The 27,696-nt window shown below is 36.6% G+C and overlaps 6 protein-coding genes across 6 annotated transcripts; 3 read left to right on the forward strand and 3 right to left on the reverse strand.

Moving 5' to 3' along the window:
- The first annotated feature begins 208 nt into the window (after nt 1-208).
- On the forward strand, nt 209-2,656 carry LOC133329469 (3'-5' exonuclease Snipper). Its single transcript, XM_061537942.1, has 3 exons — nt 209-576; nt 1,683-1,864; nt 1,936-2,656. The coding sequence occupies exons 1-3, from the start codon at nt 209-211 to the stop codon at nt 2,508-2,510; spliced, it is 1,125 nt and encodes a 374-aa protein (XP_061393926.1). The 3' UTR covers nt 2,511-2,656.
- A 946-nt stretch (nt 2,657-3,602) lies between these two features.
- Nucleotides 3,603-6,378, reverse strand: LOC133329476 (hormone-sensitive lipase). The gene is given in 4 exon segments (XM_061537949.1): nt 3,603-3,767; nt 3,828-4,153; nt 4,156-4,459; nt 4,519-6,378. Coding segments are annotated over 4 exon segments (2,655 nt in total).
- A 1,801-nt stretch (nt 6,379-8,179) lies between these two features.
- LOC133329477 (small subunit processome component 20 homolog) lies at nt 8,180-16,812 on the reverse strand (the record flags this gene model as incomplete). The annotated part of the gene is made up of 5 exons (XM_061537950.1): nt 8,180-8,627; nt 8,693-9,364; nt 9,455-11,304; nt 11,367-16,713; nt 16,777-16,812. Coding segments are annotated over 5 exons (8,340 nt in total), but the record flags the coding sequence as incomplete, so codon positions are not given.
- Nucleotides 16,813-17,633: 821 nt separating this feature from the next.
- Nucleotides 17,634-18,707, forward strand: LOC133329462 (mitotic checkpoint protein BUB3). Its single transcript, XM_061537935.1, has 2 exons — nt 17,634-17,834; nt 17,894-18,707. Exons 1-2 carry the CDS (start codon nt 17,634-17,636, stop codon nt 18,680-18,682), a joined length of 990 nt encoding a protein of 329 aa, XP_061393919.1. The 3' UTR covers nt 18,683-18,707.
- A 1,365-nt stretch (nt 18,708-20,072) lies between these two features.
- LOC133329478 (transformer-2 sex-determining protein) lies at nt 20,073-22,848 on the forward strand. The gene is given in 7 exon segments (XM_061537951.1): nt 20,073-20,090; nt 21,437-21,495; nt 21,555-21,656; nt 21,899-22,199; nt 22,422-22,587; nt 22,638-22,766; nt 22,832-22,848. Coding segments are annotated over 7 exon segments (792 nt in total).
- Nucleotides 22,849-23,277: 429 nt separating this feature from the next.
- LOC133329479 (biogenesis of lysosome-related organelles complex 1 subunit 1) lies at nt 23,278-23,806 on the reverse strand. Its single transcript, XM_061537952.1, has 3 exons — nt 23,746-23,806; nt 23,594-23,666; nt 23,278-23,530 (listed from the first exon to the last, which is right to left on the reverse strand). Exons 1-3 carry the CDS (start codon nt 23,804-23,806, stop codon nt 23,278-23,280), a joined length of 387 nt encoding a protein of 128 aa, XP_061393936.1.
- Nucleotides 23,807-27,696: the final 3,890 nt, after the last annotated feature.

Below are 27,696 nucleotides of genomic sequence, written 5' to 3' on the forward strand. Positions count from 1 at the left end.
CGCCTTTAATCATCACTTTTAAATAACGCCCAACGCCAAACGCTTTGCCATTTACTCGGATTGTTGTGTTCTGCTGCTGCTATGCCATTCGGACATATGGCAACACCAGATTGGGCAACTAAAAAAACATATGAGACTTTTCCATAAGTTGACAATAGACAACGCGGGAAGAACTAATTAACATCACACACATTTTAGTTCCACGAAAATGGAGCCGTCGTCCAACACTTTAATTTTGAAAAATATTCCAAAACAAGTTGATGATTTGACACAACTTTTGAGCTCGCTGGCGATACCAGCCAAGGAAATAAGACCATTTGGACGGAAACGAGCATTGCTGTTGTATGAGTCTGAGAGTGAAACGGCAGGAGCCTTGGAAAAGCTAAAACAACTACAGTTCAATGGAAAACTTCTCAATATTTCATTGTTTTGTAAGGATAAGCCTCAAGCCAAGAACGATGTTGCTGCTTTACCCAATCCTAAAAGAAGGTTGTCAAAGTGCAACAAAGCGGTGCAGACGCCTTCTTTGCTTACCGAAAACAATGTTGCCTCTATGGAGTCATTACAAATTAGCAAGTATGTTCAAAAGTTATATGCCACAGACGAAGATTTGAGCTTTGATCAACCGCCTCCACCATATTTGAAATACCAATATCCACCCATTAATAAGGGAATACTGGATAATATTTGTGTTTCACTATTAAATAATACAAAATTCTATACACAAGTATTGCATCTGATGAATCGAATGAATTTAGAGCCGCCCTTTCGCGAGAGAAAAGAAAAATATATACCCAGAGGCGAACCAAAGGAAGCATATACCCAAACTGAGCCGGTCACAATCGGTGAAGAGAAATGTACTGATTCCGAATCCGAAATGGAGTCTTCGGATGAAGCTATATCCACTACCAAAAATGAAATTGTTATTCCAAAGAGAAAGCAGCCTCCTTCCGATGAGCAGTATAAGAAAAAAGCAAGAACAATGCTTCAGACTGTAAAGAAATTGTCTCAGAATGTTGGAAGTAAATCGCGCACAGTAACATCTCAACAAGAAGTATTCGAAACTAAAAGTCAAAAGTTACAGAGCTCACATATTCAATTGAATATATCTACAGCCCTTGCTACATCTAGTGAGCGTTCTCCGTGTGAAACCCCGATCGCCACTTCTAACATTACATCCATGCCCAAAGAAATCCCATTTGATTTAGAAACCAATCGAATTGGAGAAAAAGAAATGCAGGAAATGTCCGTTTTTAAAAATTATAAGCAAGGCGAACCAAGCAATAAATTGTACATAAAAAACCTCCAAAAGGATGTGGTAACAGAGGATTTAATTTTGTTGTACCGACAAATAATTCAAAATGACAATGTCCAATTGGACATTAAGGTTATGCAGCATGGTCGTATGAAAGGACAAGCTTTTGTTTCATTCAGTTCCGATGTTCTCAGTGCAACGGATTTGCGGAAAATAGTTCTGGAGGCACTGATTGCTAGCAATGGTTTAATTTTGAGACAAAAACCGATGGTGGTGTGCTTTGGAAAGCAAACTTAAAAGGTTATATATAAATAATGGATTTTGTAGCGTACATACATCTTTAGCATCGAGACATTTTTAAAATTCGCATTTGCATGTTCGTACAATTTATTATAATATACACTCCTCTTCCTTTTTTCAATTACAGGCAACTAGGTTTATTGGATACCATATATGTTGAAGGCGGTCAGGCACAAAACAATTCGTCTGCAAAGAGCAGCAAGTCAAAACTTTCACAACAAACATACGAATATGTAATTGCTGTTGACTTCGAAGCCACATGCTGGGAAAGTCAAGCTCCTCCAAGATGGAGAGAATCAGAAATTATTGGTAACATTTATAACTTAAACCAACACATTGAATTTATCCTCTAATTTAGAGTCCTTCTTCAATCTTTACAGAATTTCCTGCGGTATTGGTTAATTTAAAGACTGGTAAAATTGAGGCAGAGTTTCACAAATACATTATGCCCATAGAATCACCAAAACTTAGTGCTTACTGTACAGAGCTGACAGGTATTACCCAAAAAACTGTGGACAATGGCATTCCTCTGCAAACTGCATTAATGATGTTTCAGGAATGGCTGCGAAAGGAGTTGAGAGTGCGACATTTAACATTGCCGAAAATGTCCAAGGACAACAAAGCTGGAAATTGTGCGTTTGTAACATGGACAGATTGGGATTTCGGCATTTGCCTGAACAAAGAGTGCACAAGAAAGCGACTTAAGAAGCCGCCATATTTTAATCAGTGGATCGATTTGAGGGCCATATACAGAGAATGGTACAAATATAAACCGATTAATTTTTTGGATGCGCTAACACACGTCGGTCTCGAATTCGAGGGAAAACAGCATTCTGGCATCGATGATGCAAAGAACCTGTCAAAACTAACCTGCAAACTGGTAAATGATGGAGCTACGTTGGCCATAACAAAAGATTTGACACCGTTTCAACTGAATTTAAATTGTATTTTTTAAGAAGGCGTAAAACAGGAAAATCAAGTATAACTTAACTACTATCTAATCCATTTTTATATAAACTTATATGATGAAATTTGTAAGACTTACATATTTTATATGAAATTAATAAATCAAAGAAATTTTAAATTTCTCTAAATTAATATTATAGATATCCCAAATGAATGTGCTATATTTTACTTTATAATAATCTAAGAAACATTAAACGCATCTGGGGTTAGCAGAACACGTAGAGTTACAATAAAAAGTCTGATGCTATAGAAACATAAAAAAAGGAAATATATGTTTTTCTCCGCCTTAGCAGTAGAACTATGCTTTTGTAGAAAAATATGTCTAAACCATATACACATTTTGTACTCTTTGCATTTTTTAAGTAAATATCAATGACCTAAATTAATATATTTTAAATACGAAAATATTTGATAGAAAATAAATGAAATATTAATAAATCTTTTCGACTTGATCGTCGTCGCCATGAATCGGCGGCGATACAATAAAGTTGCGATAAAAAAAAATATTTTACTAAAACCAATGAATTTCGTATGCATATGTATATATTTATTTTTAAAAATTTTACAAAAATGAAACATAGACTGACAAATACTGTTTTGTATTTAGTAATAAAAAATAAATGAGCATTAGGGGATTTTTGGTAATCTTATTATGCGATTGGACAAATATGTTAATCGGCGATAAAACAACATATAACGAGAATGAAAAACAGTCTATTGAATCAATAACAACAGCTGTAAAAATATTTGATGAAAGTGGTTTGTAAATCATGATATTTGGTGTTTTCAACACCGTGCTAAATATAATTCTACTGTCTAAGAGAAATAAATTTAATTATAACGTTCGATGTCATATTTCTGCATGCTAAAAATTACACATAGGTGCTAGTTTTTTAGATTATTATTGTTGGAACTAGACTGTGCTTCACTTTCCAGCGATGTGGTGTTTAACGTAGAAGAAGTTGAACCCGTCGTGATCGATTGATCGTTATCGCCCTTATTAATTAATTGCTTTAATAATTTAATGCACATTTTAGAACCTTCCATTGCCTCATTAGAAATCTGAAAAGAAAATACAGACTTATGAGTTGAAGCTATAACGAAACAAACTGCATTTTACCATTGTAAAATTTAAAAATCCATGAGGCAATCCCTTCAAAATATCCAATGTAACTGGCCTATCCAATTTCTTTAACTTTTTGGCAAACATCACACAGTCGTCGAGGCAGGGGTCCATTTCTAACGTCTAAAAAAGAAAATAGTATTTAAAAGGGGTTCCAGGAACTGTTTGTTTTTAAAAATTTACGAGTATTTTAGTTGCCGGCATCTGCTGCAGCCATTCATCACTTGCGTAGTAAGGTGATAAAAATGGATCTTTTGGAATCTGAAAGGCAAACTCCGCACTGGGAGAGCGAGCAATTAATGCATCCATATTTCTTAAGTCTTCAATCGGTTTGTGAGAATTGCCATCGCGTTTTATATCGTACGATTGTGTGTAACGGTTGATTGTGCTCGATATGCTGTTAACGGCGTTATTCAACTTTGCCTGAATATCTAATGTTAGAACATCTTTACTGACATCGACCAGAAGATTTTCCTCAGAGTTTTCGCGGGCATTGTTCGCAGTTGCTTAGAATTCTCATTCTCTTTAGCCTCTACAGTTGATGAATCAACAATATATGTATCAAGGAAGTTATCTATATACTGCTGCGATTCAGATTTTTGATTCGCTGTCACTGGATGGTGTTCGATGGGCACTGAATCGTCTTCGAATGACACACAGGAACTATTGTCGCCATCTCCAGTGGACGGCAAATCTGTTCGTTCGACTGTCTGACTAAGATACGAGGCACTGGCGAATGTATTCTCCGAACTGTCTTCAGTCTCTTCCTGTGCCACTTCAATCCCACATTGGGTTGTGGCATCCATTTTGTCATTCTGAAATACAATTAGAGATTCGCGTAATAATTACAATCCACAGATATTTTGGGATTTACCTTTATTTGTTCCCATTTATGATTATCTGAGCTCTTCTGTGAAGAATTCCCTTCCGATATTGATTTACTATCCGGCTTGTCAAGGCTAAGCTTATAGTGTGGTTCTTCATCCGATGCTTTACGTATTTCTTTTATGAACTCTTCACTCTTCGAGTTTTCTGTTAGAATTTCGGGACTTGGCGCTGCATAAGCTCTTAGGCATCTCATCATAAAACCAAATGGTAATAAGGGGTCCATAAGGCATAGTAATCGAGCGGGACTGGGTACAAAATTAATAAGTGTCGGGCAGTATGCCAAAAATACACCATCAGGTATTCGTACTCCCTGTTGGATACATTTCAAGGCAAGAGCTATGCAGAGGTTGGCACCGGCGGAATCTCCAGCTAAAACAATTCGTTCAGCTGTAGTGCCAAGGTAACTGGAATTTTTCAGCATCCAACAATAGGCATAAAACACTTCTTCAATTGCCCGAGGAAAGGGAGCTTCAGGCGCCAAACTGTAGTCAATTGACAAAATCGGACAATCCAACGCCACAGCCCAATCCCGCAGATACAACTCATGAGATTTAGAGGATTGAGCAACGAACCCACCTCCGTGACAGTGAAAAAGAATCGATGGGCTGCGGGCAGGTAATTTACGCCAACCTCGGGTAGGACCCAGTCCCATCATGCCCTCACGGCGTTGTGAACTGAGCAACCGTGCTTGAATTACAAGTCCTGGACCCAAATGACTGGATGGCACGGGAATGTCCAGCAATTCCTCGCCTTCACTTTCAGCACTAGCTTCATTTGAGTTGTGCACCTTTGGCAACTGCAGGGGTTCAGATGGAATCTCTATAACTTGATTGACCTTTATGGAACTGCCAACCAAACTGGGTATTTTATGCATTAACTCCGACTCGGCCAAAAACCAAAATGATTTACAAAAATCAATTTTAGCATTTTGAGAGAGATTTACTATCCTCCTCGCCCTTAGCTCCGGGTTTAACAAATATTTGCCACTGGTCCATACGCTGCGTGTCGTCTTCAAAAGGGGACCGTCCACGTCTTGAGCATAAAATGTTTCCGAAAATCCGGCCATACTTATTGAAATAAATCGCAGGACACCCCGTATGGAATCGCCATACTGGAATCCCATACAACGTCCATAAAAACAATACTGATTTATTGTGTCGCCCATCTCGAACAACTCCTCCGCCGAATGCTGTCCGTATGCAAAGAGGTCTGCACTGTCCTTCGACCACTCGTGTAAAATTAACAGATATTTGAGACAGGAACACAGGGACGAGAGCAGCTGGGAACACGCCTCTACTTCTTTAACATATGCTTTCTTACGGAAGAACATGGTAGACCTGGCCGCAGTCAAGTTCTTACAAATGGCCAGCCCGTATTCTATACACGAATCGACAACAGAAACGAAACTGCGGTAGCCATTGCCAGGAGTATTTTCATCGAAATCATATGTGTTTGCGAACGATTGCACTTGCCTCACCAGATTATCTGCCATAATAATAAAGTCCTGCCACGCAACAGAGGCCGCGTGCAGTCGTTGTCCCTTTTCCGTAAAATCATCTTTGAAAAACACAGCATGTTCGTAACAAGCCATCAACAGATCACGATATTTCTCCTGCATTTCCGGAGGCGGAGATGGCTCTGGCAAAACGTCAGTGACAACAGTTTGAGTCGAACACGAAGGTTTCTCAATTCTGCTGTTAGCATCGTTGTCACTTGATAATTTGGATGTGTCCTGGACCGAATTCTTGATTTGCTCTGACTCATTTACATAGCTTTGGCTGTGGTTGGGGTTGTGGTTTTCGTTTTTATTTTCAGATGCTGAAGCATCTTTTTTAAAACATTGCATACTATATTTGGTATAATTGTCGTGGTGAAATCGAAAGGTCTTGAATAATAGAAGTGCACAGATACAAATTAAACAAACCAAGACAAAGGCCCGCAGCTTCGAAACTTACCCTAATAACAAACTTGCATCGGGATCGTGTTGCGCCACTCACGAATGAACGAAGAAAAACTCTATGAAACGCCACTTTCACTTTAGTCACTTTTGTTGCGAGTCTTTAACCGAATAAACAGAGAGCAGACATGCTACGGAACGGATAGTGGTGGATGGTCGAGAATGACCGATAAAAACCAGACCGAAACAAAATTGACGTTAGCCCGTCAGATTTACGAATGATGTGTGGTGCATAACGCCGAATAGTGCGTTGTTTAGAAAATGACATGAGAGACATGACATGAGAGCTGGGTTATTTCAGAGAAAGGAACGTTCCAAGGTAACCTCATCGGCAAAACTGACGGTACAATTAACTGTCAAAAATGTTGTATGATTTTAAACAAATCCTTGGAAATCCGCATCCCTCAAATAACAATTCATGTATAATGCCGACATTCCATTCTATATTTGGTAAAACACATACATACGTTTTTTATTGGTTCGACACTAATATATATTACTAATGTGTTTCCTATCATGATTCATATACACCATTAAAACCCATTAGTTCCATAAAATTGCAATCTCATATTTCGATTATCCTTGCCGAGTAAAATTACATAAAATAACGCGTAGCCCATTTGGTAAGTTACTTCATGATATTGGTGATTTCAATTGAAAAGTAACCTGAATGTTTACAGGAAAGTCGCTTTTCTGCAAAATTATAGGTAATCTTATTTATCAAGAATTTTACCACACTTATAGAAGTCCCAAAAAAACAAACAGGTAAGGTACCTTAATTTATATATATACATACTTTTTCGGTAGTTTTTTTTCCAAGACCAACTGAACCAATTTTGAACATTTGTAAATCCAACGTCCAAACCGATAAATGGAGTGACGATTTGATCCATCGTAATACCAAAATTAGAGCTAGCCCATGGGCCCGAAATTAAATATAGGATAGGCATATTTTTAGTACGTTATTGGAATATTCATGGTTAGTTTGTATATTGTAATGTACACTTCTTGTCTGTATTCATTCAGTTTATACGTTAATATGAATCAAATAAATGTAATGAAATTACTTACTACTGTAACTTCTTGGATTGGCTGGATGTAACTCCTTTGTTTTCTGGCTGGTGTTTGGGCTTTATAATAATAAATTACAATTTATTCAATTGAATTTGCAAAACAAAATTTTAAATCCACTTTAATTTGACGACGCGTACTTTTGATAAAAAAGTACAGTTCTTTCGGATTACAATGCCGGCGTTTTGAAACGCGTCGGCATCGCGAAATTTAAAAAATAGATCCCAAGACAAAACTGATAATGCAGAAGCAAAGTAAATCCTGATTAAAGATAGGGACACGTAGGTCGAAATTCGGCGTGGAATCAGAGGAATCAAAACAAAACTGATTACATTCAAAAAATGTTGCCACACTGTCAATTCAAATATCATTAGGTATTTTAGTCCGGGATTTTTATTTTTACTTTTTTATATTTTCATTAATATTTTATCCATAATATCTACGCGACTGGGTTTCCATCAGACCCCTCAAGTTTAACTATTCAAATAAAACAATTAAAATAAAACGCATGGAGCAAATTTCATTTATAAAACGATCTAATAGAATACATTTCATAGAATGTAACATCATATAAACTATAAACTATTCCTAAAACTAGGCACATCACTTATATTACATTATTCTATTGTGTGTTAAAACAAACTGTCATCAGCTTTCCGTTTTCGCTTTTTAAGTTTCTGCTTAACATCTGCCGCCTTTCCTCTCATAACACTAGCTTTTAACTTCTTGGCAGACTTCTTACGTTCTTGCATAGCCAATTTCCGCTTAGCTGCTCGAACAGGATCGTGAATTTTTTCTTGTGATAATAGTTTCTTGCGGTCGGCTCGTCGAATCATTAGTTTCATCTGAGCATTTGCACGCAACTTATCATAAACGTCCGAACCTATGCGCTTCCTTAGACGACTACCAACACGCAAAGCCACTTGCCTTAAATCGGGATCCACATTTTGATCTTCCTCGGACATTTCTCGTACTAATGCTGCGAGAATACTGGGTCCAAGTTGTTCCAATTGATCGACACTCAGAAGGGTTATAAGGCCTTCTAGTAGTGTGAATAACGATGTACGCTACAAAAAAAAGCAACATTTTATATTATTTTCAGTAAATATGTACGAGAGAAATAGACACATACCATATTGGTGCTGTGGGATGCTTTTACAACTTCCTTATTGATCAAAAATCGAATTTGCCTTAAAAGCCAGTAGAGGTTGATTTTGGCGACTGACTCCTTGCTATCCTCTTCGTTGGCATCGTCACTTTCGTTTTGCCTCTTAACACTGAATGGAACATCTTTAAGCATTGTTGCAACATAAAGGAATATTTTAACGATTTCATCAATCATTAACTGAGATGTTTCGCCAGGCATCATTTGAGCGCACAAATCCAAAATCAGCGACTTTATATCATATTGAGGATTTAGGTAGATGAAATCCAAGCTAATTGATTTTTTTGCACTATCCTCCTCCACGTCGGTTTGTGACAATTTCCGACCAATATAATCAAAATCATATTGACTAAGAATGTGACCAATGATTTTGGCGGCATTGCATCGTACCCAATTATGATCATGTGCCAAAAGGCGCTGCGACTCGTAGGCAAGTTCATCTACTGTATTGGTCAGTTCATTTGTCTTCAACAGTTCTGATGAACAATATTCGAATATTTTCAACAAGCAATACTGCACTTGAATGAGTTCGTGATCTAGTGAGCGTTGTTTTCGTTCCATCTCCTCCTCTTCCTCCTGGAAGCCTTCATCGTGCAACACTTCGTTAACTTCTTTTTCCAGAGCTTTGTTTTCTACGAACTCCTTTGGTTTCTTCGACTAAAATAGCAAGATGAACATATATATGAGAATTTGACACTGTTTCAGAATGTCAATATTTTATCAACTTACTTTACATTTCTTCTTTTTGGGAATGCCACTGGCGTCAGCTCCTTCAGGTAGTGAGTCCGCGTGCGGCGCCCTTACAAAGCGTCCAACATTAGACGAGCTGTCCTGATTTAATCTTGCAACCAATGTTGGCAGCAACACTTTGAGGCGAGGAGCAAATGATTGCTTCTCTGAATTCAAAAATCTGGAGCACAATGCCGCGCCCATTTCACGAACAGAAGGCTTATTATCGACATTGAAGAACAGCAATGTCAAGTCGAACAAATGTTGCCGACTCGCTTTCTCTAATCTTCCTATCAAAATTTCAATGCAATTGGCCACTGCCTTGCGACATTCAGGATCCTCGTCGTTAACAAGCCTGGTGCCGAGGGAAATATACAAAAATTCCGCTTTCTTTGTTAATATGACCAGCGGGAATTTTTTAATTATGGTACAGATGAATTCTATGGCAGATAACCGACCAGCGGACAAAGAATAACACAACTGCACCGAGAAGAATTTCACGATGTGGTCAACCTTTTTGTTAAGAGGATATTCCATGACGTAAGTGGTCAGCAGGTTTCTAGCCTCATCACGCACATAATCAGATGGCGATACAACACACATCTCGCCGATTTTCTTCATGATATCATGAATAGCTTTACACTCTACTTTACGGTTCAACAGAGCCTTAAGCAGATTAAAAGTCATAGCCTGATTTTCGCCGTCGTGCAGGTCTTGCTCTATGTACAGAATCAATTCATCAACCTGCTCTTCGGTTAGGTCATAATAGGTGCACTTCCTCACCAATGCCACTATGGCTTTAAACGCAGATTTTATCAACTGGAAGTTATCCTCTTGCTTAGTAGCACCGAAAGTAGAGAAATTCTTTAGTATTTCGAACATTCTCTCCACCACAGATCGTATGTACTCGGGCTCTTCCATGGCTTTTAGTTCATATTCTTCCACCCACAGCGTGGCAAAACACTTCAGAGCAAACGTTGTCACTCTAATATGGGTGCTCTTTAGGGAATCTCGGAGCAATGGCAGAATGGGATTGAGGAAAGGCTGATAGTCAACATTCTGCAACTTTTTACGTTTTAAGACAATATGCAACATTTCCAAACCAAACTCAATGAGGATATGCGCATTTGCCTGGGCATTTGTCTTGATTTTTTTGTTAAGTGCTCCCGATCTCTGTGGAGGGGGCTGTATTATGAAGCAATCTGGACGAGCTCGACGCATTTTTTCCTTCTCCTGTTCCGATAAAACTCTTCTTTGTGTACCGGGCAAAAGGTCAGTAATACTTTCGGATATTGTGCCATATATAAAGATCAATAAGCTTTCGCGTGATATATGCACATTTTCCACTAAACCATTAACGATCTTCGCAAAACATTCCTGAATCTTCAAGGTCAACTTGCGAGATTTCGATCGGGCTAGGTGATCTTTAAAGGGCATTAATAAGTCCAGCAGACAATTCTCCTGGATATTCCGTGCGATTATGTGTAGTACGAGGTAACTTTTTGCGCTTGGCTTTGCCTCAGGAGTGTGGGAAGTTAATTTGTCAACTTCTTTCTCTGCACTGATATCGCCGAAAATATCGTTAAGGGCCACTTCCAATAAATTGTGGAGGCACGCTTCGATATCGCCCGATTGGACGACATCTCGCAGAGCATCGAGAACACCGTGTATTGTAACTGACAGAACATGTACTTGGAAGCCTCTAGTTAGGAGATTCTGCAAGTGGTTTACCAGCATGGAAAGGTACGACGATCCAAGACACAGCATTATCTTCTTTAATATGTCACGAGTGAGCATCCTCACGGATTTCAGGGGAGACCTTAAGAAGGTACAAACCTTCATAAATACACCTAGAATTAAAAACAGGTATATGATTAAGTATTTACAAGAGGTTGGCACTATGTTGACTAACCTGGTAAGCTAGAGTCCATCAATTCTTTTGGCAGCTTCTGCATAAGCTTAACTAACGCCAACGCTATTGGGACCCTAAGAATTTCTTCTTCTTCTCGCTCAATACTTAACCTTTTGCGATTCACTTTATGCTTGTTGTCGTACGAAGATTGTTCGGTAATGGACCGATTAAGTGTTGGTATCAATATGGTGGTAATGGTAGTCAGTACTTTTTTGGAAGCGGCGCACGACAATACCAATGGATGCTTCATGCACGATTCACTCTTCGTAGTAACGTCATTCAACGTGGTGGGTTCTTCTTCTGTGAGGTTAGTGTCGTTTTCCAGTTCCTCCTCTAAATTATCCTCCTCATTCGATTTGGACATCACAACGCCTTCGTCGTCATCATCGTCTGCTTTTCCATCCTTGTCTTCACTGAGTTGTTTGGCTTGAGGTGCTGCTTTTTTCGATTCGGGTTCTAAATAGACGTCAGTAGAATTCTTTATATCTGCTTTAAGCTTTTCCATGGTTTCAGCATCACTCTGAGACAATGTCAGATCAAAATGGAACGCATCCAATATCCTCACAACAATGCGCACGCACTGCTTCTGGTAGTCGTGGGACGAACGCATTTTCATCAAATAATAGCGTAGAATTGTGTAATAGTGCTGCCAGGGCAACAACTGACATACAACTCCTACAGTTTCTATCGCTGCATCAATGAGTGTATGTTTGCTTGCATGCTGTTCTTGCAAAAGATATCGAGAGGCTAGCGGTAGTATAATTAGCGTGAGAGTCCTAACACAAGGTGGCCTAGACAGGGTGGCTGCCATAGCATTGAATTTGAGCAAAGCTCTGCCATGACGATGCGACTGCAAGTGTATCATGTTCTCGAAGAAATCCACCTCAAGGTCTAGTTTATCTCCCAGTGCATTTAAATCCTTAAGTATTTCGTGTGAGTCGGGACATTCTCTTACCATCTCACCCAATAAACGGATGCCTTCGTTTCGGACATTTTCATTCGAATCTTTGATAATGCGTCTAATTAGGTTTATAAATATATCTCCAACTAAATATCTTGTTTGTGGCTTGTCGTCGGCATATTTCTTCGTTAGATGGGGCACCAAAAGCCTCAAATGTTCACTGGCATTGTCACGCAAACCCATATCTTTGTCGTGTCGGAGAAAGTATATGCAATTGAAAATTACCAAAACGCCCATGTCTATATCTAAGCCTTCGGGTGACTCAATCTTTTCTTTAAGTTCCTTGAGGGCATCCAGACGTTTCTCGTAGTCCGGTTGTTCTACCCACCGTTTATCCCAGGCGTTGAGGAGTATCATAATACGAGCAGTAAACTTCAAATTTTTGGTGGTCTGAGAATTCGGATTCAGTTTATGTTTTATTTTTGCAATATCGGCTATTAAATCACACAACTGCTTGCGAGCAGACACTTCCGAGACTTGTTCGAAAAGAGGAGCTATCTTCCGCACGTACATTTCCGGATGCTGGAGCCGTTTGATAAGATTTGACAAGGTGGTTATGACTTGCGTTACCACTTCGGCATTCGACTGGGTTTGGGTTTTGGATATGAGTATAGGCAACAACAGTTCCAGTAAATTGTCGCAAATCTCAGGTTCCTCGACATGTTTAGTTAACATTGACAATATATTTAAGTCGCGTTTATCCAAAGACTGTTTCGATCCCTTGGTGGAGAAGTTCATCTTCAATCTTTGCAATAGCTCGGGAATGTATGGCTTTATAAGGGCCAACCCATCGTCTGAAAACTCTAATTCACTTTCCGATGCCACCAACAATCTCTCAATTAGACTCATTATAGATTTTCGCACCAATGCTTTCGATTTTTCATTCAAAAGCAATAGGATAATGAAATGAAAGATGTTTTCCTCCGACCCATCCATCTTCTGGCTGAGGAAAGCGAAGTGTTTTGGTTTCTCACCCCACAAAAGCAATAACTTCAACAAGGGTGTGGGTGCATGTATGCATTCCGATGGCAACTTCTCCAAAGAAGGATAGACGAAAACTTTTGTTATGCACGCGACTAAAGCATTGTTCCACTCAAATTCTTCAATGTGTTCAAAGAAGTTAACAAGGCTTTCCAAAGCATTTTGCTTCAAATTCCTAAAAACTACGGGCATTTTCGGGTGCATTAACGACGCATTTAATTCTAGTACTTGGTTGCAAACCGCACCGATGAAAACAAGAAGTTTAAGCATGTACAAATGGAACTTTTCCTGCATAATGCCACCGAACTCTTTGCGAATAAGTTCAAGCAGATTAACCACGCTCTGAAGTTTTTTGGGGGACCACACTGCGGAAATGTTAAAGTTTTCCTTAACAATGTCGGGTATGCGCTCGATAGACGTGGCTTCGTCAGTGTACTGTGTATATAAACCGAATGCCATTTGCAAGAACCATTCAATTTCGGCAAGACTGCACTGACCCAAAAAGCGGAGAATGATCGATTTTCTTTGCTGGGGACTTAGGCCCTTTTGCGAACCTTTCGTAATCATTTTGCCGTACAGCAATCTCAAAAGTATATGCATGAATTGCTCACGATGCTCCTCTGACACAGTGTCCACTTTGAAATTGAGCAACTCATCTTTGAACTTTTTTTCATCGAGTATATTGTAGAGCAGGTCTTTGTACGGCATGAGTGACTTGGGCTTGTATGTCATGACACAGTCCAGGGCACACTTTTGTAATTGGTTGTTGGAGCCTTTCAATAGCTGCATGTATAATTGCCACAGTTCTGTTTCTTTGTATAGTGCGCGGGGATTCTGTTGAACAGCCAAAACCGATAACTTGCACTGCAAGGTCTGTAATATAAACTTGACTCGCACATTGTCTTGACTACCCATTTTGGCCACCCTCTTATATTTGACCTTCTTTTCCTCCTCAACATCATCCTCGTCCAAGTCGAGATCACACTTTTTGTTGGACGTAGCATTCAGGTCCCAGCAATTCTCTTTCTTCTCCAAATGCTGCTTGTATTCCTCTTCGATGAATTTCAAAAAGATTGCCACAAGTTCTCGGTTTTTGATTTCAAACAATTTGCCGTACTGTGGCAGATGTTGCCACAACAGAATGCGATAATTCAATATCTGTTGTTGAGTCAGTTGTCGATCCCTGGTCAGGGGTAATATTGTATTCATCGTGTTGGAATTCCAAATTTCCTCAACGACCTCATTTTCTTGGTTAAAATGTTCCTTGGTATAGTCGATACTGTCCAATGTCTTCTGCATTTTATCCTGGTAAATAGTCCAGAAAACAGCCGGCTCAACTTCTTTGGCATAATCTTCTAAGAGTTTCAGTGTTGGTTCCCAGACAAATTTGAAATTGTGATACAGCATACCCAAGAGAAACCGTATACAATCTTCTTTGTATATGGAATCTGTGAATGACTTAAAGAGTTCCGATTGTGTCTCCAATTTCTGTATAAGCAAGAGCTGTTCCCTGTAGTTATGAATATTGGGTTCTATTAATTCGGTCTGGTAAAATATGTGATACGGAGATTTTGCTTCCTGACCCTTGAACAGAACACTCAAGGAATGTGCAGCCAATAGTCGAAACTCGTGATCATGATGTTGCAAAATATTTGACAACTGTGGTACTAGACTGCTTTCGTTGTTAAACATTTTCGGGTTCCTATATATTAATTGGTTCAGGCAACCCAATACGTTTTTGTACTGTAAATTTGTCAACAAAATCTCTGTCAATGGCTTCAAAATTTCTTTCGGTGGGGATAAGTTCAATTGGCATAAGATCTCAATTAGAAGGGCCAGTGTGTTGAGCGTTCTCCGACTGTCTTCAGTTGTGACTGTAGTTTGTAACTCCTTGACTGTAGATTTCATCAATGCTTCTAATGACTTTTGTATATTTTCAGTTCTCAAGCCTTTTATGTGAGGTGCCACAATCAGCAATAATATATTTTGTTCAAAATCTTTACTGTTAGCTCCGACAAGTCGTTGCAAACTACCTTCAATGCGACTAATGCTTTGCAATGAATTTACTTTTATATCCATAGGCTTCCATTGTTGCAATGCGCAGCTGTTAAAATTCAGTGGTTGTTTAATGGTTATGACCCTTGCCATTAGTTCTATGGCTTGTTGGTCAAAATTGCTTTCGAAATACTGTACCAGAGAAGGCAGAATGAGTATATCAAATTGGACATGCAAGGCCATTGACAGGACAAAGTCATCATAAATTTGCCGGTGTTTTATGGTTAAAGCCTTTTTCAATAAGCGACTCGTATCCAATTGGGTGACCAAGGAAGAACCTGATAATAGTATTGAACTTATGACTTTTGTAGTTAACTGCAAAATGTCTTCGGATTGATTTTCCTGCATTCCTCTGTCGACGATTTTCAAGACTGTTCCCACAATGACATCCATTTCGGATATGAAGCGTCCTTCTTTGTATTCGATTACCTGCAGAGCGATTTTCATCAGAAATTGCAATTTCGTGACCACCAATTGTGTGTCTGCGACCGCACACAGTTTGGTCCAGAACAATGACATTTGAGACGGTGCAATAAATTTCATTAATTGCATCACAGCGTGTTCGACAATATCGTGCAGTAAGTTCAACTGTTGTTGTTTGACATCTTTTTTCTCGACCAAGGCTTCAAATATAAACTGCAGAAAATCACCGGCTATGGAATGGAACTGTCCCTTTACACCTCGCATTATTTCGAAAAGTAAACGGCCACAGCCCTGAATGCTTTCGATTTGCTCACGGGACACTGTGGACAGAACAAATTCTAAAAATTTGCCATAATCCTTTACATCACGGGCAATAAAGGAGAAACATTCCACGGCAAAATTCGTAACATGTTCTTCGTAACGCCTTTCGTCTAATAACGGTAATATACTGTGGAAGACAATGCCAATATTTCGCTTTAAATGTGGCTTCAGAGTTTTGAAAAGGTAGGCCAGGCATACTAAGGTCCATTCTAGTTGCTCTGCGTCTTGTGTATTGAGCAAACAAATCAGTCTGTCCAACACTCTCTGGAAATATGGGTAGAACTCCTCTCGTAAATCGCGTGCCAATACGTAGAGAAGTTCCAAGAGTGGTTGCAGGGACAAATTTGTGGCACATGACAATTTTTCCAATAGAGTGTCAATGACAAAGTCCTTCTGGTGCAGTAACTGTGGCAGTGTTACAACTTTCAGGACCTTCCGTGAAAACTGTGAGAACTCTGTTGTTAAATTCAGGACCATCCATTTGCGCAGAGTTTGATGGAAATAGGTTTCGTTTTCTTCGTTCAACTCCTCATTTTCGTGACCAATGTGGTACAACGCTAGACGCCTCAAGTCGATTTCATTCACACGTTCGGCAAAACTTTTAAACTAAGAAGTAGAGTGTCCGATTTGAAAATTATAGTTATATATCATTGTGTATCATTTGCTTACCCGAAAAGTGTTTGAGTTTTTGGTTTTTTCATTAAATTCCGTCATTGTTTTTCTTTTTTATTTTGTTTTAATTTTGAAATCAAACGCACGTGCAACCCAACATTTTTTTTCGACTGAATGTTGATTTCGGACTTGTATCGAACTAGTTACCACGTATTCATGAGTAATCATGAAACCCGGTTACCGTCTTCGATATTGCCATGTTTGGAATAAAATAGACTTCAAATTCCTTTTAATTATTATAATTATTATAATTCGTAAGAGGAAAAGACGATTCTGTAGTAGCGTCATATATAACTGATAAATGGATGCTAATTTATTTTAACTGCATTCAATATGTATATCGAATGTATTGTATAGAATTTTGTCATTTGTATTAAAATCCAGATGAATACGGTTAGACATATAGAATACCTCAACGTGTATTCTCCCATGTCCCCTTTCGTAACAATATGTAAATACCTGTCTGTTCTCTTTTAGTGGAGTGCCCGTTATCGAGCATTTTGTTCTTTCTCCCCTATTTGTATGAATTCGAGCAAAGTAGATGGCAGTTCTTGCTTTATAACTGCTGTCAGTTGAATTGTCATATTTAGAAATAACAGTCCTGAAGGGAAAACCAAGATTGCTTGTTGGACCAGTATTAATAATTTATTTAAATAAATCTAATTAACAAAGGTGATGTTAATTGAGAAAAAAAACTAATATATCAGCAAATTGAAATATAAAAATACGGCAAGGTGGAACGTTTTTAATTTCGGTTTCAGTCGGTGAAAAAGCGCGCACGACATAGAAAAGAAGGCGTCACTAACATAATCACGGAAGATCGGGAGAAATAAATAAATTTATTTTGCAAGCAAATGACAAAAATGAGACCGACAGAAGTGAAATTAAGCAATCCTCCAGAAGATTGGATATCGTCAGTCAGATTTGGACCAAAATCAAATCAGTACTTAATTGCTTCCTCATGGGACGGAACAGTTCGATTCTACGATGTGAACGCTGTTAGACAAGTAATTAAATTTGTGCAGGATGCTCCAGTGTTGGATGCAACTTTCATGGTTAATATTTCATTTGACATCCCGTTTGAATTGAATAACTAATTAACATTTGATTTTAGGATGTGGTGCATGTTGTGAGTGGTTCATTGGACAACCAGCTCCGACTTTATGATGTCAATACTCATACCGAAAATGTTGTGGGAAGCCATGATGAGCCTATAAGATGCGTTGAATATGCAGAGTCTGTAAATGGCATTTTAACCGGCAGTTGGGATAAAACTCTCAAATTGTGGGATATGCGTGAGAAGCGTTGTGTGGGCACATACGAACAATGCAATGGAAAAGTATACTCCATGTCTGTTAATGATGAGAAAATTGTCGTGGCAACCTCCGAACGTAAAGTATTAATTTGGGATTTGCGCAAAATGGAAGAATACATGATGAAAAGAGAATCATCTCTCAAATATCAAACACGTTGTATACGTCTCTTCCCCAATAAGGAGGGATATGTCATGTCCTCAATTGAGGGTCGAGTAGCTGTGGAGTATTTGGATCCTGACATCGAAGTTCAAAAGCGTAAGTTTGCCTTCAAATGCCATCGCAATAAACAGGACTCAGTTGAGCGGATATACCCGGTAAACGCCATTAGTTTTCACAATGTTTATAACACATTTGCTACTGGTGGCTCCGATGGATTTGTCAATATATGGGATGGATTTAATAAGAAACGATTGTGCCAGTTTCACGAATACGATACCTCGATTTCATCTCTCAACTTCAGTCACGACGGCAGTACATTGGCTATCGCTTGTTCCTATATGGATGAATTGGAAGTGCCTCCAACTAATGTTCCGAATCCGGTGATATATGTACGATATGTAACAGATCAAGAGACAAAACAAAAGTAAATCAAAAACCATATTTATTATATTAAGTTTTAACATTAAAGGTAAAAATATATGTTACAATTATGTACACATTTGCTTATATTGAAATAATCAGTTTATTAAGAATTATTATAGAAAAGTGTACATGAATTGGAATGGAAGGAACTGGAAGTATAGAAAATATCTAAAATTCAATTGAAATAAGTGTATAATACAGGCGAGTACGCTTATAACGAACACCGGTTATAACTAACTTTCGGATTTTGCATAGTCTATTTTTTAATAATGAACTTTTTTATAACGAAATTTTATTGGACACAAATTCGTTTCAAAGGATATAGAATTATTTGAAGGGTTCATATTTTTAATGAATATAATTTGCATATGTGAATTGAAGAAATATGCAAAATATGCTAGGTCGATATGCAATAAATATGCAAAATATATGCATAAAATATGCAAAATATATGCTAAAATATGCAAAATATGCACGGCATGCTAAGTCGATGTGCAATAAATATGGAAAAATATACAAAATATATGCAAACATATGCAAAATATACAAAAAAATATGCAATATATAATTGTATGCAAAAAATATGAAAAATATAGGCAAAAATTGCAAAATATGTGTAAATATAGCAACATATTTCACATATGCAATCATTTTTCAAAAAAAAAAAAAAAAAATCAGTGTAGCTTTCGAATTTGTGTGCTTTCTTTATTTTTAACCTATAGAAATCTAATTATGTATGTATATTTTGCATATTTTTGACATGACCCCAAATATCGATCAATTAAAGCATGAAACGCCTAAATACAAAATTTGAGTCCAATCGGATAAAGCATAAAAAATTGCAAAAATCCGGGTTCTACTTTATAACGAACTTTATTTACAATATAATTATTTATTGAACTTTTTTATAACGAACATTTTATTCGGTCCCAACTTTCGCTATAACAGTACTTTTCTGTATTTAATGAATATAAATGATAGTGAATTGAGAGAAAAATTTACTCAGTGAGAATTTTCGTGATTACGTTCTATAGTGAAATATAAAAAAATCAAATTTTCGAGCATTAATTTGAATATTTTCATTATTTTAGAAATATTAAGCAATTACTAAAATTCACCTATTAAATATAGTTTGTACATATGACATGTTGTTAGAAATTATTACTGTTCGACAACATCCGATATTTTTATCGGATAGAGCCGGACAAAGACTTGCCGCAATTAAACTCGCCTAATATAAATTGGGACTAAAACGGCATATACATTAAATTTCGATATTTTATCTTGCCAAATTCTTAAAGCGGTGAATTGATGTCCAGAATAAGACTGATAAAGTTCAAAAATTTTACTTCATTTTATTTGTATGATTTTCTTTATTTCAAGTTAGATGTAAGCATGGTATATTTAAACAAGGTGGGGTGGGTATCTTTTGTCAACAAAGATAAATTACACCTCTACGTTATGGCCTATAATGCCAGAATAAATACGAACAAATGCAACAAGTCATGTTCATTCTAAATATTTTTAACTTTTTGAATGTCAGGTTTTATTTTCAAAGTCGAATTGAAAAAATATGATTTAGATATTGCTTCATCCATAAATCATTAAATTCTTCTTACCAATGTTGTAAAATTAATCTATAAACAAATGGATTTATAGCCATGGATACATGCATTTCAATGAATTTTACCCAAACACGCAATCAGAGATGGCCTGTCAGAAACAGTGACGTAAATGACATACATTTCCGACGTATAATACATACGTCAGAAACGTCGGAAACCTACCCAAATCACTTAGGTTTTTGACAAAATAGCAATTTCCATTAATCAATCTGGATATTACGCATGCTTAGCTCAAATTAATATAAAATTTCAAAATTTTCTTCTCAAAAAAATTTAGTAATTTTTACCAGTTCTTGCAAGGTATAGTGAGATATATGTAAAAATAATATGTATTCTTGAAAATAACTGTATATGCTGATAATATTGAAATAAATGACGTTTACTACATTTATTACATTTTATACAGGTATATGACGTTTTCGACGTTTACACCTTTTTGACAGTCGAAAACCAAAAAATTCGTCACACGGACCATCCCTGCACGCAATACTTATGAAAATATAAAGTTCATAATTTCTCTTTTTATTGAAAATAGAATTTCATGAACAATAAAAACTTTTTTCGACATATAAATCTTATACATTTTTTAGTCGAAAAATTTGAACGAGTAAAAATGGTAACCACGAATGTCAATTTCAGATATTAAATTGTTAGTAGTTTTTGTTTTAAAACTTACATTATACATAATATTTTACGTTGTCCATATACCATATATTTAGCATTGCTTAACAAAAATACAGGAACACAACATATGTAAATGACCCTTACGCTGTTGGAGCGCTTTTCGTTTCGATGTCAACAACATGTTTGCTGGCGGCGTCGCATAGTTACCTTGCACTTGGTGTTTAGTATTTTTGTGCCAAAACTTATAAATCATAGGAGGCTGAGACTGATTTTAGTTTGTTGTGTTTGTTTCATTTTGGAAACCGAATTATTGGATTGAACACTTATTTGGTGTTGGTCAGATTTGAAGCAATGGTGAGAAAAACAATGGATATTTTCTTCCAAAATAGTAGCTGGTTGTGAAGTTTTTGATTTTATGGTGGACATTTGCTGTGGAACATGTTAATATTTTGCTGAAATAGAACATAAAAGTCCTAAAACTATAATTCATATTTATTTATTTAACCATAGGGTCCACGGTCGCGCAGTCGTTCCCGTTCGTATTCCCCAGACGATAGACGAGGACGCCGGTAAGAAATATGGAATGCTTTGCTCCAGAGTAGTTTTTAATGTTATTTTATTTTTGTAGACGTTCCTACAGTCGCGACAGATATTCGCCTCCAGTTTCCAAGAGGCGTCATCCGCCATCTCCACCTCCTTTACCACCGGGAAGACGTCGTAGTTATTCTAGGTAAGTTTTGGTGTTTGCTAAACATTGAGGTTATGTGAAAATTTATTTCATATTAGATTTGAAGTTGTATCCCATTTGGGCTTTGTTTACATACACATTGTAGATTCTGTATTTTCGAGATATATTTCAACAACAACACTCAAATAATTTGCAAACGAAATGAAATAGAAGTTCAAAATGTTTACACCAAATGTAAAAGACTAATGAATGTGATATTTTAATGTAATTTTTCTTTTTAAAAGATCTGAATCTCCACGATATAACCGCCGCAATTATAGTAGTCATGGTAACAGGTCAAAACCACCAAGGTCTCGTTCTCGCTCTCCATACGACAGAAACGATCGCAATAGGGTAAGTTTCAATAAACTGAACTTCCAAAATCACAGTAATTAATATATATTTATACAATACTAGGAAAAACCTTCTCCATGTCGCTGTCTAGGAGTTTTTGGTCTGAGTGTCCATACCACACAACAACAAATCAGAGAGATATTTGGTAAATTTGGACCTATTGAAGCAATACAAGTTGTAGTTGACAGACAGGTAAGACAGTGTTTTTCTCTACGAAACTATTGATGCCCCATCATGATGCTCATTGTATACTCAAGATACAGCTTTGTAGCACATCGCGGGGCTATAATAATGTTCAGCAATAATGAGCTTTGATTCAAGAATATTATGAGCAAAGCTAAAGGCTTGTCTGTTACATATAAATTATATGACACTAAGAGAGTTATACTTATTGAAATGTCCTTACATCTTTAGACTCGCCGTTCCCGTGGTTTTTGCTTCATTTATTACAAATATTTAGCAGATGCCGAAGTTGCTAGAGACCAGTGCTGTGGTCTAGAAGTTGATGGCAGACGTATACGAGTCGCCTATTCCATTACAGAGAGACCTCATACTCCAACCCCGGGTGTTTATAGGGGACGTTCTACAAGGTATATATCCAATATCCATTTTCATTCGTTATTGCTGCAGAGCTAAAAGTTTTCAATTACAGAAGCCTATCCCAGCGTAATCGTTCTCAACGTCGGCACTCTCCATCACCTTACAGTCGAAGTCACCGTGATCGCTACGAACGAAGTCGTAGTCGTTCCCATTCACCCCGTATGTATACTCCGCGAATATTCCATATTGATGTAACCATGATCTTATTTTTAATGTTATTCCAGGTCGCCATCGCTATTGATTTACTTGCTCGGCCCTAATTTTGTCGTCTATATACCGTACCAAAATACTACAGAATATTTGTTTTCAATTCATCCTATTCTCATCGAGTTATCAAATATGTGGTTTTGTTTCCAGGATAACTTTTTAGCTATACCAATGGATGTTGTGTTATTTTAAGAAACATGTCAGGAACTTACTTTGCAATTATTCATTTTCGAAATAACGCAATATCGAAAAGTATCAATTCTAGATATTACGTGTGCTACATTTCCCTTATCCATTTATTTTAAGATAGTTAATTTTTACTGAATGGAATGTATGCATTTCCATTATTATTTGTTTTGTTCGCAATTTGTCGCCAACAATAATTATAATTTCATTAGATATAAGGATTTTTTGTAAAGAAAAAGACTACAATAAAATTTGAATTAAAGCAAGTGTGATGGCATTATGACGATGGGTTCTGCTGGATCTGTCGCGATGTTTTATACGCGATTTCCAATGTATTTTGAATAATATGCATGTCGTTTTCTATGCTACGTGCCCAATTCTCAACGTCGCCGAGCTCCTTCAAAGCGGAACTGAAGTTGTCTATTAGTTGCAGCCACTGTTGTGTTTGCTTGGCGAAATTAGTAGCACCAACGTGCAGCTGTTTTGCTTCTGCGTCGAGTTTCTTTTGGTTTAGATAGGCCTGGGCGACTCTATACCAAAGTAAATGTGAAAATTAACCCTTGTAAGGGAATATTATTTCTGTATTAACGTACCCAACATTCAGGTGTTCCACAAGAGCCTTAGTCAATTCATTTGATGCCTCAATGGCTTCCTTCCTCTTGATTTCTGGAATAACATACATTTTGTTTTAACAAACACTTTAGTTGTTTCATGAAGTAACATATTAGCTTTATCATATTATTACCTTGTTCCTGCTTCCGTTTGGCCTGTTTAGCCTGATGTTCTTTTGCCATTGAACTTAACATGATTGCCTATAAATAAGAGTGGAGTTTAATGTTTTTGATAACTTATTAAAACGGCCGAAAGGGTATATGGAAAATGAGAGTCTAAACGCAACCATAGAGTCTAGAGTCAGCGACAGTCATTTGCCGTGTGTTTCTTGTAGGCAACGGGAAATCGCGACGGCTGACGTTCGCGTCTAGCGGCATGACGCTAGAATAGATTTTATTCATTTTTGCTCAGCGTCATACTCAAAATTTCTCACTTGCTCTCAATTGAGTTGCCATATTTTAGGTAAAATCAACAGTGCTGCCAAATTTTAATGATAATTTATATCAAAACATATGGCAGTACTGTTAAAAAAACAAATATTTTCAAAGATTGTGGATGTTTTTTAATGAATTATTAATAAAATGGAAGAAAAATATTTTTTTCAATAATTTTATCCAAATTCCTTGACATTATTGTTTATTAAATAATAAATTGATTTTGGTTTGCACAACGTAAAATTTTCTGTCAGAAAATGAAAACAAATAATTGACATTTTGTGCCGCTAACGCTAACTCTTTCGTTTGGTTTTCACGCCGGCGAAAAAGTATGACGCTGACTCGTGACTCTCTGGTTGCGTTTAGACTCTGACGCAAATTTTAGGATTACAAAGTCGGCAATTTCAAATTGATCGACGTGGAACGAGAAGAAAACAAAAACTAAAAAACGAGGCAGAATCAAAACAAAGATGTTTACATCAAAGGGACCTATAAGTCGAAAATATGACAAACACTTTCGGAACGAAAACAGCTGTAGTATAGTAGGGTTATATAATGCGACATTTTACTCTTGGTCTGATCCCGTACTGCAAGAATCTACTACTTTTTACTACGTTAACGGATTTTCCTTTATGATATCGAAGAAAATAGTAAAATTTAGTAGATTCTTGCAGTACGGGAACATGCATGTAGCATGCATGGTACAATTATTCAAGGTAGGCCACATGGTATAGTAATAAAAGTAACAGCAAGTGTTGTTGTACAACAAACGATACAACAACCACATGGCGTTTCCTCGACAGAGGGGTCTACGATCCGAAACGACCCGAGTCTTACTCGGCCAACGTCTGTCACCTCAGCCCATTGTGTAAAAGCAATAGGGCTGCTACAACAACAACAACAACCACATGGAAATTTGTTTTTGTAAGTTATACTAGTGTCAACGTCATTTGACAGAAAAATGTAAACAAACAAATAAATTATATTTATTTTGAAAATGAAATATTTTCGAATCCTCAAAATAAAATTTGAAAAACATGAATGAAAATCTATCAAATGTATATTTCTATCGCTTTTCTATAATTGATCTATTGCCACTTATATGTGTAACACATATGAAAATGCAGGGAATTGCGAGTTATTCAATGAAGAAAGATTTGCTTCCTCAAATTTCCCAACAGGCAGATTGAGTAAAATGTATACGGGAGGACATTTAATAAAGAACAATTTCGAATTGTATGCGTTCCCAATTTTCCTGTTGGGTGATTTTAAAAAACGTAATTTGTCAAATTCATATTGACACTAGTATTACGTTGGACTTGCTGTTACCTTTTATAATTGTGCCATAGCAACTTGTAAGTTACAAATTTGTTATGCCAATGTAATATATTTGAAAATCAATTTGTTTGAAGATGAATTTTACAACATTTGTAAAGGAAATCTATCTTAGAAATGTATTTTCTCCTTTTTAACCAATGTCTGTTCCTTTACTGCAGAAATCTACTACTTTTTACTACGATAACAAATTTTACTTTATGATATCGAAGAAAATAGTAAAATATAGTAGATTCTTGTAGTACAGGAACAGACCAAAAAGCTATCCTACCTTGTATAATTGTACAGTATTTTTCGGTTAATTGTACATCATAATTTGGACAATTTTTTTCAATTAACCGAGGAACCAATTATCCGAACCCGCTTAATTGAATAGTTTGTTCAATTACAGTAATTCAACGTATAATTGGAACTACTAATGATTTAAAAAATCCAATGTCAAATACAAATTACGCGTTCTCGCAGTTTTTCCTTAGCAATAAACATATGTTTTGAATTAGTAGAGATGCCACCTAGTCGTTTTCACAAATTACGTCAAATATGTATGTAAAAAAATGGCAGATTATTTTTCAATTATTATTATGCAATTAACCGGTGAAAAGTAAAAGGAAATTTATTCTTGATGACATGAATTTTGAACCAATTAAGCGGGAAAATCAATTAACAGGGTTTAATTATCCGAGAAAATGTACATGTATTTTCCTATGAAATAATTTTTGCCCCATCATGTCGTTCAATTAATCTCTCTCTTCATCCAGGAAAATAATTTGCATATCAACTGTTTCTCAAATTTGCTGTGAAACGAGCTCCTTGTATTTGCACGAAAGTGTGCATTCCAATTTGATCAGCTGAGAGCCACCGATACCGATGATGTTGAGAACGACGTCACAAATGCTGGAGAAATATTGCGTGCTGTAAGTCGGGGAATACAATTACTGCCATTACATCTGATTATCGGCAATTGCGATCGACATCCTGTTTATGTCCAATTTATGTGGCTGTACGGCAATAATGACGGCGGCCCGCTTTACCCGGACTCCGAGGACGCTTTAGAATTTATGTTCGATATTCCCCACCTGTTAGCCAATTTAACAATTAACTTTTTCGATCAGAAGCAGACTTGGTAAACAAATTGACCTCGTTAAACCTGATGTAATAGATATAATTTTCAAATCAGAAGAAATAGCTGTTCTCAATTACAGAAAACTATATTCGAACACAGATATTACTGTTCATATGCTTACAAATACAAACCGATGGAGAGTTGAGGCGCTTTTTTACAAAAATATCCTAGAAGTATTGAACAGTGGCTTGGAAATATTTTCGGAATTTAAACCAAGCCACTTCAGCACTTCAGTCTTCACTATCAGCGTTGTAAATTTGTCAGTTACTCGTAACTAGACCTTGGACTAGAGTCGGTTGCTTACCAGTATCCATTCAAAGTATATGTGCCGATACCAATAAGTGTACAACAAGATTTTTTGATGCTCGGATGGATATAGATATTTTTTCAGGAATTGGATTTTTTAATCTTATTTTGAAACGTTTCCTGAAGACGAAAGCGAGGCGCAGCATAATTATCAATGCAAAGGATCAACTGATGGATAATCTGCACCGCAAGTAGTTGCCACAACGGAAAAGGAAAAATAAAGCCTTATGGAATACATTGTCATGCTAAATGAGCTAGCTAACATGCCAATTTACAAGCATTACGCTAAAAATAAAGGAAGCTTATTTTTATTTAATGTATATGTTTCTTTATTTTTTTAATAGAATTATATAGAATTGTTGTTGTAACTAGTATTGCTTTAATGCATCGAATTACGTTCGCTTTTTTTTTGGAATGATAATTGCACTAATTCTGTCTTCGATGAGTTTTGTGCTAATAATCTTGCATTGGCTAATTGTGCTATATTTATTTTGTTTATTAGTGTTTCGATTAATATTGTTTTTACCACAAACATCTATAAACTGGTACTTTTGGTAAGACAAGAAAAGTGTTGAATAATTATTTTAACAGTACCTGTAGATGTATGTATATTATGATATCTAGGGATTATTACATATATGTATATATTAATATAGAAAAAAAACATTGGAAAGTTTTACATATAAAATACACAACTATTCATTATGAAGGCATTTAATGTTTGAGAGTATATGCTATTGTATTATTAATACCATATATGTAATTTGTTATTTTTCTTTTTTTATATATAAGTTTACATATTAGAATAGATGATTACATCAATAATAAAAAAAGTCTTTAACAATTCATTTGATTTACATGTTTACAATTGTTGTTGCATTGCTAG

Source organism: Musca vetustissima, unplaced genomic scaffold (genome assembly GCF_032173495.1).
Source record: "Musca vetustissima isolate MV318-11 ecotype Yass unplaced genomic scaffold, APGP_CSIRO_Mvet_v1 utg6568, whole genome shotgun sequence".
NCBI classification, from domain to species: domain Eukaryota; kingdom Metazoa; phylum Arthropoda; class Insecta; order Diptera; family Muscidae; genus Musca; species Musca vetustissima.

Excerpts from the sequence above, each read along its gene's own strand:
- LOC133329479 (XM_061537952.1), bottom strand. The coding sequence starts at position 23,806 with ATGTTAAGTTCAATGGCAAAAGAACATCAGGCTAAACAGGCCAAACGG. Across the intron at positions 23,667-23,745 it reads CAAACGGAAGCAGGAACAAG|AAATCAAGAGGAAGGAAGCC; the intron begins GTAATAATATGA and ends ATGTTATTCCAG. Across the intron at positions 23,531-23,593 it reads GTGGAACACCTGAATGTTGG|AGTCGCCCAGGCCTATCTAA; the intron begins GTACGTTAATAC and ends ACTTTGGTATAG.
- LOC133329469 (XM_061537942.1), top strand. The coding sequence starts at position 209 with ATGGAGCCGTCGTCCAACACTTTAATTTTGAAAAATATTCCAAAACAA. Across the intron at positions 577-1,682 it reads GAGTCATTACAAATTAGCAA|GCAACTAGGTTTATTGGATA; the intron begins GTATGTTCAAAA and ends TTTCAATTACAG. Across the intron at positions 1,865-1,935 it reads GAGAGAATCAGAAATTATTG|AATTTCCTGCGGTATTGGTT; the intron begins GTAACATTTATA and ends CAATCTTTACAG.
- LOC133329462 (XM_061537935.1), top strand. The coding sequence starts at position 17,634 with ATGACAAAAATGAGACCGACAGAAGTGAAATTAAGCAATCCTCCAGAA. Across the intron at positions 17,835-17,893 it reads TGTTGGATGCAACTTTCATG|GATGTGGTGCATGTTGTGAG; the intron begins GTTAATATTTCA and ends ATTTGATTTTAG.